At 48.3% G+C, this 10,762-nt stretch overlaps 2 protein-coding genes across 2 annotated transcripts in view; one reads left to right on the plus strand and one right to left on the minus strand.

The window, feature by feature from the left end:
- TP53I13 (tumor protein p53 inducible protein 13) overlaps positions 1–4,564 on the minus strand; it is a 10,890-nt gene extending 6,326 nt beyond the window's left edge. Inside the window, exons 1-2 of the mRNA XM_010861381.1 lie at positions 4,510–4,564; positions 1,065–1,190 (exon numbers count right to left, since the gene is read on the minus strand). The gene's annotated coding sequence lies outside the window, so the exon portion shown is untranslated. The remainder of the gene's footprint in view (positions 1–1,064; positions 1,191–4,509) is intronic.
- Positions 1–6,491, plus strand: ABHD15 (abhydrolase domain containing 15; the record flags this gene model as incomplete). Its single annotated transcript, XM_010861682.1, has 2 exons — positions 1–824; positions 4,340–6,491. Coding segments are annotated over 2 exons (1,350 nt in total), but the record flags the coding sequence as incomplete, so codon positions are not given.
- Positions 6,492–10,762: the final 4,271 nt, after the last annotated feature.

The following is a 10,762-nucleotide window of genomic DNA, read 5'->3' on the forward strand; positions in this document are numbered from 1 at the left end:
CTGCTCGTCCTGAGGCTGCGGCGGCCTGGCAGGCGCGCCGTCGGAGCGAGGACCCTGCCGGGGGCGCGGGGAGAAGATCACGGGGAGGAGGTGGACGGCGGAGGCCCCGCGGGTCAGTTCAGCGACGGGCGGGAGCCGCTGCCCGGAGGCTGCAGCCTCATCTGTAAGCCGTCGGCGCTGGCCCAGTGCCTGCTGCGCGCTCTGCGACGCTCAGCCGCGCTGGAGCCAGGCCCGCGCCCCTGGCTGTCCGGGCCCCACCTGCAGACCCTCTGCCACTTCGTGCTGCCGGTGGGGCCGGGGTCCGAGCTGGCCCGGGAGTACCTGCAGTTGGCAGATGACGGGCTGGTGGCCCTGGACTGGGTGGTGGGACCTGGCGCCCGGGGCCGCCGGGCCACCAACGCCGGGGGCCTCCCGGCGGTACTGCTGGTGATCCCCAATGCCTGGGGGCGCCTCACCCGCAACGTGCTCGGCCTCTCCCTGCTGGCCCTGGAGCGCGGCTACTACCCGGTGATCTTCCACCGGCGCGGCCACCACGGCTGCCCACTGGTCAGCCCCCGGCTGCAGCCCTTTGGGGACCCATCCGACCTCAAAGAGGCCATCACTTACATCCGCTTCCGACACCCCGCGGCCCCGCTGTTCGCGGTGAGCGAGGGCTCGGGCTCGGCGCTGCTGCTGTCCTACCTGGGCGAGTGTGGCTCCTCCAGCTACATGACCGGAGCCGCCTGCATCTCGCCCGTGCTACGCTGCCGCGAGTGGTTTGAGGCCGGCCTGCCCTGGCCCTATGAGCGGGGCTTTCTGCTTCACCAGAAGATCGCCCTCAGCAGGTGGGTAATGGGGGCCGCAGACGCGGTGGGTAGGGGTTTGGGGCTGGGAAACAGTTCTGCCTGGTACTGAATCAAACATGTGTAGAGCAATTTGGGCAGAGTTCTCCACACAGTTTCTGAAGCGTCCAAACCCTCTAATCTAGACAGAATCAGAGAAGCAAATTTAAAAGCCACGGACCGACTGAGTCAGCATCATTAGCTGGAGCGGGGACTCCAACCCAGGGGGCCCCCTGGCCTCACCTCAGCTGCATTTCATCCTAGCAACCTAAGCACCTGATGCTGCACATCGCCTAGTCAAATCAGCAAAGAGGGCTCTGGAAGCAATTGTGACTGATTGTCCAGAAAGTTTCCTTATAGTCTCTGAGCCTGGAGATGACAGAAATTAGAAATTTGGTGGTTATTTGATTTATTGAAATTCCTTAGACCTGACAAGTGTTTTGCATATTCCTAGGTATGTACTCAATATTTAATGCAAAAATTTTAAGAATGTTTAAACATATTTCTTTAAATCTCCAAAAAGAAAAGAATCTACCACCAGGGTGACAGGGAGACTCTTCCACTGAAAAGGCCTGGGTGACAGTCCCACAGCAAATAACCAGGCCTCGGCTTACACTGTTGCTTTCCTAGGGGATGAAGGGGTTAGCTAAGTTGCTGGAAATTCAGGATTTGAACCCAAATGGGTCTGACCCCACATCCCAGGTCTTTCTGCCCCACCACAGTGTTGCCATCATGTCTAGCTAATCCCTATGAGCCTCACTTTCGTCTTCAGTTAAAGGGAGTTACTAATCACCGCAGATGGTGACTGCAGCCATGAAATTAAAAGACGCTTACTCCTTGGAAGGAAAGTTATGACCAACCTAGATAGCATATTCAAAAGCAGAGACATTACTTTGCCAACAAAGGTCCGTCTAGTCGAGGCTATGGTTTTTCCTGTGGTCATGTATGGATGTGAGAGTTGGACTGTGAAGAAGGCTGAGCGCCGAAGAATTGATGCTTTTGAACTGTGGTGTTGGAGATGACTCTTGAGAGTCCCTTGGACTGCAAGGAGATCCAACCAGTCCATTCTGAAGGAGATCCCCTCTGGGATTTCTTTAGAAGGAATGATACTAAAGCTGAAACTCCAGTATTTTGGCCACCTCATGCGAAGAGTTGACTCATTGGAAAAGACCCTGATGCTGGGAGGGATTGGGGGCAGGAGGAGAAGGGGACGACAGAGGATGAGATGGCTGGCTGGCATCACTGACTCGATGGATGTGAGTGTGAGTGAACTCCGGGAGTTGGTGATGGACAGGGAGGCCTGGCGTGCTGCGATTCATGGGGTCGCAAAGAGTTGGACACGACTGAGCAACTGAACTGAACTGAATCGAACCTCACAAGGTGGCATGAAGTAAGATAAACAAAGTACGGGGCCTGGCACCAATACGTGGTGGCAATTGTGATTTTTCTTTCTTTTCTTGCTCCATTTTGCCTCCCAAACCCTGAGCTCAACAGCAGCCCATATGCTACCATGGCAATCCAAAGCCACTGGAACAGTCCACGGGCAAGGTGCTCTCACATGGCCTAATTGTCAGTTTCCTTCCACAAATGACCACCATCAGTGCTGCTGACCCCAGGTACCAGCTGGAGGATACAGTGGGGGAAGTGAAAAGAAAAACTGGGCCTTTAGGAACTGCCCTGCCCATGGAATTTGGGGATTGCCCACTTGGGGCAAGCCTCTTTGACTGTTTGCAGGAGGCACCTATCCAAATTCAGCTGGCTAAGGCTGAATTAACCCAAACTAAGTACTGAACTACCCATCCTGGCCTCCTGGTCAGGGTGCCAGGCTCTCCCCAGGGAGGTGGAAACAGCCAATATATCCCTCTTTTCCAGAGCAGTTACTCTCAGGCTCCCATTTGGGAACTCACCCCGTAAATTAATTATTACACTCTCAGTTACTTCCTCCGCCACTCAGCCCTCTCTAGAAATACTTGCCCCACTGATCAAGGTCACATTCGTCATCATCCAGACAGCATATTATCTTTTAAAAAAACAACCAAACTGGGCTTCCCTGGTGGCTCAGTGGTAAAGAATCTGCCTGCCAATGCAGGAGACATGGATTCAATTTCTGGTCCCGGAAGATCCCACATGCCGTGGAACAGCTAAGCCGGTTACATCACAACTACTGAGCCTATGCTTTAATGCCCGGGAGCCGCAACGACTGAGCCCACGTAGTGAGAGCCCATGCTCCACAAGAGCAGCCACCGCAACGAGAACCTCGTGCACTGCAACTAGGCTCGCCACCACTAGAGAAAAGGCCGTGCCGCAACAAAGACCCAGCACAGCTAAAAATAAATAAATAAATATATTTTTTAAAAAAGCAAGCAAACCAATACAACTTAAAATGTTAATGATGGGGGTGTCACTTGCTGGTTTGGATAGTCTGAGCCAGTGGGTTCTAAGAGGAGTACAGGAGGTGACAGTTTGTAGCAAGTTCCCTACAGGGGTCAGAAGTTGAGGTCAGGGGGACAGTTGTCACAGCTGTAAAGTCAAATGCTGCCCCAGGGCTGAGGAGGTGATGCCATGAATGACCATCCTCATAGAAACTGTAATACAGGAAGGAGGGCGGAAATACCCTGATTGTTGCCATGCCAGTCCATGTTGTCAGACCTCCTCATTTCCTTTGAGAAGCCAGCTAGCTGCATTTTATGTGAATTATCCTGATTTTATTATTTTTAGCCACGCTGTGCGGCTTGTGGTACCTTAGTTCCCTGACTAGGGATGAAACCAGGCCCACGGCAGTTTTAAGCACGGGACTGCCAGGGAATTCCCAAACCTCCTGGTTTTAAACGATGGCAACAATGTGGAAGTTTTTAAACACACTATCAGATCAGATCAGTCGCTCAGTCGTGTCCGACTCTTTGCGACCCCATGAATCCCAGCACGCCAGGCCTCCCTGTCCGTCACCAACTCCCGGAGTTCACTCAGACTCACGTCCATCGAGTCAGTGATGCCATCCAGCCATCTCATCCTCTGTCGTCCCCTTCTCCTCCTGCCCCCAATCCCTCCCAGCATCAGAGTCTTTTCCAGTGAGTCAACTCTTCGCATGAGGTGGTCAAAGTACTGGAGTTTCAGCTTCAGCATCATTCCCTCCAAAGAAATCCCAGGGCTGATCTCCTTCAGAATGGACTGGTTGGATCTCCTTGCAGTCCAAGGGACTCTCAAGAGTCTTTTCCAACACCCCAGTTCAAAAGCATCAATTCTTCGGCGCTCAGCCTTCTTCACAGTCCAACTCTCACATCCATACATGACCACAGGAAAAACCATAGCCTTGACTAGACGAACCTTTGTTGGCAAAATAATGTCTCTGCTTTTGAATATGCTATCTAGGTTGATCATAACTTTCCTTCCAAGGAGTAAGCGTAAGGCCAAAGAAAGCCTCCGTGGTCAGACACTGGCCTGCGGGCAGCCACTCTGTAACATGTGCTGTCTATTTATTTTCTCTTTCCTTCCTTCCTCCTCCAACTTCTTGCTGCCAGGTATGCCACGGCCCTGGAGGACACAGTGGATACCGGCAAACTGTTCAGGAGCCGCTCCCTGCGGGAGTTTGAGGAGACTCTCTTCTGCCACACCAAGAGCTTCCCCATCAGCTGGGACACCTACTGGGACCACAACGACCCCCTCCGGGATGTGGATGAGGCAGCGGTACCTGTGCTGTGCATCTGCAGTGCCGACGACCCCGTGTGCGGGCCCCCAAACCACTTTCTGCCAACTGAACTCTTTCACAGCAACCCCTACTTCTTCCTTCTGCTCAGCCGCCACGGGGGCCACTGCGGCTTCCTGCGCCAGGAGCCCTTGCCAGCCTGGAGCCACGAGGTCACCTTGGAGTACTTCCGGGCCTTGACTGACTTCTTCCGGACGGAAGAGAGGATGAAAGGGCTGAGCAGGCGCCGAGCTTCCTTCCTTGCGGGCCGGCGTCGTTGGGGAACCCTGCCGAAGCGGGAGGTCTCCCCCTCTTCCAGTCTGGAGGAGATCTTTAGCTGGAAGAGATCCTATACGCGGTGAGACCTGACCTGAGAAGCCCCTAGCCTCACAAGGAAGAACAGAACTGCGCATGGCTGAGTCCTTACCAGGCAATTAGGACAGAACGCGGCCAGGCCGCTGCAGCCCTTTGCCCCTGGTCCAGCCCCTCTATTAAACTGGTCTGTGGAAAGAGATGGAACCCCCCGGAAGCTGGCGTTCACTGACCCCTGGGGAGAACTCCTGCCCAGACCTTGCTCTGCACATGCCAACTCATCCTGGCTCAGCAGCGGGGCATTGCCCGTCACTGTCCCCTGTCATTGACTTCATAAGCCAAAGAATAGCACCATTTAAGTTCCTGGACTTTAGAGAAAATGCTAGTTTACTAGCAATGACACAGAGAAGATGCGTTTTTGTGAGCCATTGGTAGGTCTGTGCCCCACAGCTTCTCAAGCTGGAGCCACTTGAGGTAGTGGGGACAGACAGGATGTTTGTGTCTTGGTCCCACTTCCCTCGTTTTGTTTTTTTTTCTGCGGCTGTGGCGCTCCGCTGACTTCACGTGGTGACAGCTGTGGAAGCGGCTCACAGAGCCGTGTGGCTGTGTCAGTGAAAAAGGCCCGAGGCGGCCAGTGCTGTGCTGAGACTGGGTTGGGGAGGGCGACAAGGCAGAGAACGTGAACACCTACGTCTGGAACACGAAGGTCCAGTGTTTGGATGAGTTCTGCAAGTCTTGATTGGGCGTGGGGGGCTGATCTGGGGCTTCAGCCTAGGACCTCCAAACTCACTGGAGAGATTCCAGGAGTGATTAAGAATAGGAAATCATCGCAGGGTGTGCTTGACCATGGCTCAAGGAGCCAGGCTTTCAGACATTCTAGGTGCTCCTTCCAGTACCATTTTGGGGGATTACTCCAGAGAGCTCCAGTGAGAGGTGTTTTTCTCTAGAGATGTGAGCTTTCTCTAAGTGGTAAAAGTACAAACCTCATATCTTAGGTGGGTCTTTTTTGGTTAGTTGCCCTCTTTTCTGACACTGCTGCTAGCCTTTCCCTCTTCAGAGCCTAGAGAGACATCTGGTACTAGAGAAAACAGTAGTTCCAAGAGATTGACTGGAGCTGACTCAGTGATTTATGAATATTTCACATTATCACGCCTTTTCTGCTCAATTATTCAAAAGGCTATCCATCCGTGTAGATGAAGAAAAAGCTTCCCCTGGATCTGGCCACTTACTGACTGATAACCTCGGTGTTTTGAGGACTAATGCTGAAGATTAGAGTAAAATAAGGTATTGTATGGATTGACCCACACAACTTGGTTTGGGTTAGGCCATTAAGCAATACAGTAGGACATCCAGTCTGTCCCCTCCCCCCAAAAAAGAAAGCTTTACCCAGAAGTTTTAATTGGTCATCAAGAAAAGAAAGCACCTGTTTCGACAAGCAGCTCCATCCTGGCCTCACCAACAGGAAAGCAGTTTTAAGGAGGAGAGACGATTACCATGTCCTAAGGCTTGGTATGAGGAATTCCTAGGGCCATGATTTGGATAATCTTCGCCCATTCTTGTTCTTCTAGATCAAATAAGAAGAAACTCTATAAACTAATCTAAGAATCTGAACCGGAAGGCAGACAACACTCAATTGTCTAAGGCACTTTATCCTGTCATGAAAAGATTCCCCCCCCTCCTTCCCCACTGCTGGTTCCTCTTCCTCCACGTTCTTCAGCTAACATTCTCTCACTGTTTCTGAGCAGGAGAAATAATACCAGGCTCCTCCATCCATGGGATTTTCCAGGCAAGAGTGCTGGAGTGGGGTGCCATTGCCTTCTCCAATAATAAGGAAGGGAACCCCAAATAAGCCATTGTACTTCTGGCTAACCACCTTGGTATAAGGCTTGGTGAAGAACTACTGACATCTGGCCACCCTCTCCCCCAGCATCTGGTACAGTGGAGATTTCCGTTTATTAGCTCTGGCGCTCCCATATTCAGGACCCTATGATAGTTCAGAACTCACTGTAAACCAAACAGTGGTTTTTTAAACACCCCCCGCCACCTGCACCCCCAGGATTAAATGGCCCCTAAGGGCTAAAATCTGGATTGTTTCTCTAGGCCAGATACCTTGAGACTCTAGTCCTTTAAGATAATAGCTTTTGGAGAAATCATGGTTCACCTTTTACAGGAAAGCAAGCTTGTGGGGTGGGGGTAGAGGAAGATATATATATATATATGTCTCCTTTAAGTGATAAAAGTATGAACCTCACATCTGAGGTGTTTTTTTGGTTAGTTCCCTCTTTTCTGACACTACTACTAGCCTTTCCCTCTCCAGAGCCAAGCTTTCAGAACAGCCCAATCCAGTTCCACTGATTGCCTTGGATCCACAGCTCTAATGACCTAAACCCCAATTCTCCTCCATGCCCCTTGTGCCAAATGTACTCAAAGCCGTTCTCAAAAAGCTACTTCTGTCCCGTCTTCTCATCACCGTTTGGTGACATCACTGCTTTTCAGCCCATTTTTGGCAAGAAAGTGTACTTCCTGTTCAAGCAGGTTTGGGTGACTCTGCCCTTCATCTAATGATAAAGGACTCACCCAAACTGGCTCCACTTTGGTTGTGAGCTAATTATATGAAACCAGATGGAAGATCCCCAGACACACATTCTGAGAGAGTGCACGGCCCTTGGACAAACTGACAAGTTACAAACTTGGGGAGGCAAGAAAACGATGACACAAACAAAACCCAAGGAAGCGCCATGAGTTGGGAGTTTTCCAGGTAGCGTGTCTGGCACCCCACTCAGGTCTCATTCACTTGCTCGCCTCCCCTTTTGGTCTCTTTATTATTTATAAACACCTTCAAATGGTAAAGGGGGAAAAAACACAACCCAGAGACAATAAAGGAGACATTCTCTCTGAAGTGGAAACTGAGTTATGTCTCCATCCACTGGATCAGAATGTAGGAAGCCCACAACTGCTTCTCAAAGTTTCTTTGAGTTCTGCTAAGTTCTGACCTTTGATATCAAAAACTGTGCTTAAGCTGTAACTTAATTCTCTTAAAGATTTAGTATTTTGTGTATTTATACATGGGTTTCCAAGGTGGCTTGGCCAGAGATGACAATGTGAAAAAAACATAGCACCAAATCCTCATTTTGAGAAGACATTGTCTCTGTGTGAAGAAGATATCCTTGCTAAGACTTGAGTGCTGTTATAAAAGAGGTCTTGACACAGGAAGTCTCATTTCAGCTTTATATACAACCTCAAAACCACGCCAGAGCCGGAGAGTCTTCTGTACTCATCTTCCACCCAGACTACAGGACCCTCTGTCAGTCAGTCACGCTGAGTAATGCCAAGGTTTCTTCCTTTAGAAATGAACTTTAAAGTTTCTCCATGCTTAAATAAACAGATATACTTGGCCACTTTGGCAGAACTTGCCAATGATACCAGTGATTCAGTGATATCAATGATTCTACAGCCAAGCCACAAAGGATGGCGTAAGAAACTGTTTTCACTATTTATCACATTTTACAGAGTTAAGATTGAGAAGTTATACCTAGGGAGTGTCCGAGTGCCCAGAGGTGGAATGAATGCCTTAGGAAGCAGGAAGTCCCACAACTCTGGTAGAATATGCAACCTAGACAGCCACTTGGCACACATTGTGGAGGGAACCTATGCTGAGAAATAGTGGAATTTCATTAAAACAAACAATAAAAGATATTAACACTTTAAAAACAAGTATCTCTAGCTCCTCCAGCCTTCCTATATAATAATATCCTGTTCTAGTGTCTATCACTAGTGTGATTAAACAAAAAATTCTCTCCAACTTGTTTGCCTCTGAATAATAAACTGCAGTCTCCCTGCAACAATGGAATGTCATTTTTAAATCTCCAGAAACAAACATGCTGTTTGTCTCAAATCGTCTATGTACCGAGCCACACTTACCTACCTGTGAGTTAACAGAGCCTCACTGCACACTATTTGCTGGGTGTTGCTTCACTTCTATAGATCTAGGTTTGTGTCCACTAACACTAACCACTGGCAGCTCTGTTTAATCAATAACCAGTCCTCCTGCTCTGGGCTAATTTCCCAGTAGGCTCAAAATTCCCTGATCATCAATGATACCTACATAGAGATATTTTCCAGGGGCAATTACTAATTTGTGTGTTGGACAGAGCACCACAATAGTTTCTGGAGATGTGGATTCTAGTTTCTCCTTCATCAGTGACACATAGGACTTTTGGGCAAGTTATGAGTTATTCCACATGAAAACAATGAGACAATGAAAAAGCCTTAATTTAGGTCTGTTAGGCTAAAATGAAATAATAAAAGCAGATGGATCCCGTTCTGCAAGTCCATTTAATTCCACAATCAGAGTTCAAAGACCTCTGTAATGAGGTGACATCTGCTTTCAGATCAGAATCTTTTTTCCAATTCTTATAAGGCCAAGAAGTTCTAGTTATTAATTCTATTGCAAAGTAGGGAAGGACCTGGAAGAGCAGCATCTTTGAGGCTCACAGACTGAGTGCTGGGTTGCCCGGTTGAAAGCAAACTCTTTCCACTCCCTTCCCAAGCACGCGCGTGTACATACACACACACACACACACACACACACACACACACACACACGTGCTGATAACCATGTTATCATTGGTTCATTTGTTCCAGCCAAAAAACCATCTGCTTTTTTCTTATAAGTGATGTCAGAAAGGATGTGCCCTTCAAGATCTCACAGTTAGTAGTGACGGGGCTAAAGACCAGAACCCCAACCACTGCTCTTCAAGCCAAACTTCGCCTTTTCCTAGTCAATCACTGGCTGAGATGACAATAAGTAATGCTCATCTTAAACTCCATAATGTAAAGGGTGTTAACAAAAGGAGAATTTGTTTTCAGAGCTGCTGCACAACTCTGTGATGGAGTCAACATGTATCTATGAATGGTGTCCCTAAAGTTGTTTATTGCAGTTTGCATAGCCTTAGCACCCCCTTGGCAGCCTTGTCTCATATCTAATAAGAACAAGTATCTGAAAATATAGTCACTAGTTGCCTGGGACACGCAACAGGAACACCCTGGTTTAGCAGGTTTTCATCACTCAGATGTAGATGACAGTGCTAGCTTAAAACCCTGGGGCTGTGGAGCTAGCAGACCACTGTGCTGATTCTTTATTTCTGTTCAAATTTCTTTTATAGTCAGGTAGGATAGGCTTTAAACCCTATGCATTAACTCAGAGCATCTTTGATGCATTTGGTCAGTAACAACATGTGTTTTGGGTTGCTGACATGGTTAGAAGCACATGTTTTATGATAGTCTCCTTTCACTGCAGTTTGAACAGCCCAACTGTGGAGATATAAACAGAAATCTTGTTTTTTAAATCCCTTTTAATAGCTCAACCAAATTCAAGGTGGGATGCTGGAAATGATAGAGAGAACACCTGGAAACTAATCTTGGCTGTTTGACCCAGGCAAATTAAACCCTATGTAAATGCTAATTAATCTCAAAGTAGCTCAATATCAACATTCTAGGAGTTTAAAAGCCATGTTTTAAAGAGCCACTTTTCTGATAGTCTTCTAATTCAATAAAGTAGGTAATCTCAATAATGCTTTTTAAAATGACACTTAAAACTACTAATTAAAAAAACATAGAAGCCCCAGTCCATGAAACTCCATCCCTCCAAGCCTTCTGATAAAAAAGTCATTTTAACAGGACTGGATTAGATGATCTGCCTCATTCAGGGCTAAAATGTGGTGATTTTAAAATCTGGGAAGATAAACCCAGATGAAACCACCTTCAGAAGCTTTCTTTGCACAAGGTCCGAGAACTACAGACAGCTGGGCGTCCATGTGTACGGGAGGAACCACAGTAATACAGACCACAACATACGTTTGTATAAAACTTAAGAACATGCATCAAACCATTAGAACCTAAACTAGAATCGTATCTCACAGCCACAACACAATAGGCTACGTCACTG

Source organism: Bison bison, unplaced genomic scaffold (assembly GCF_000754665.1).
Source record: "Bison bison bison isolate TAMUID 2011002044 unplaced genomic scaffold, Bison_UMD1.0 scf7180017864472, whole genome shotgun sequence".
Taxonomy (NCBI): domain Eukaryota; kingdom Metazoa; phylum Chordata; class Mammalia; order Artiodactyla; family Bovidae; genus Bison; species Bison bison.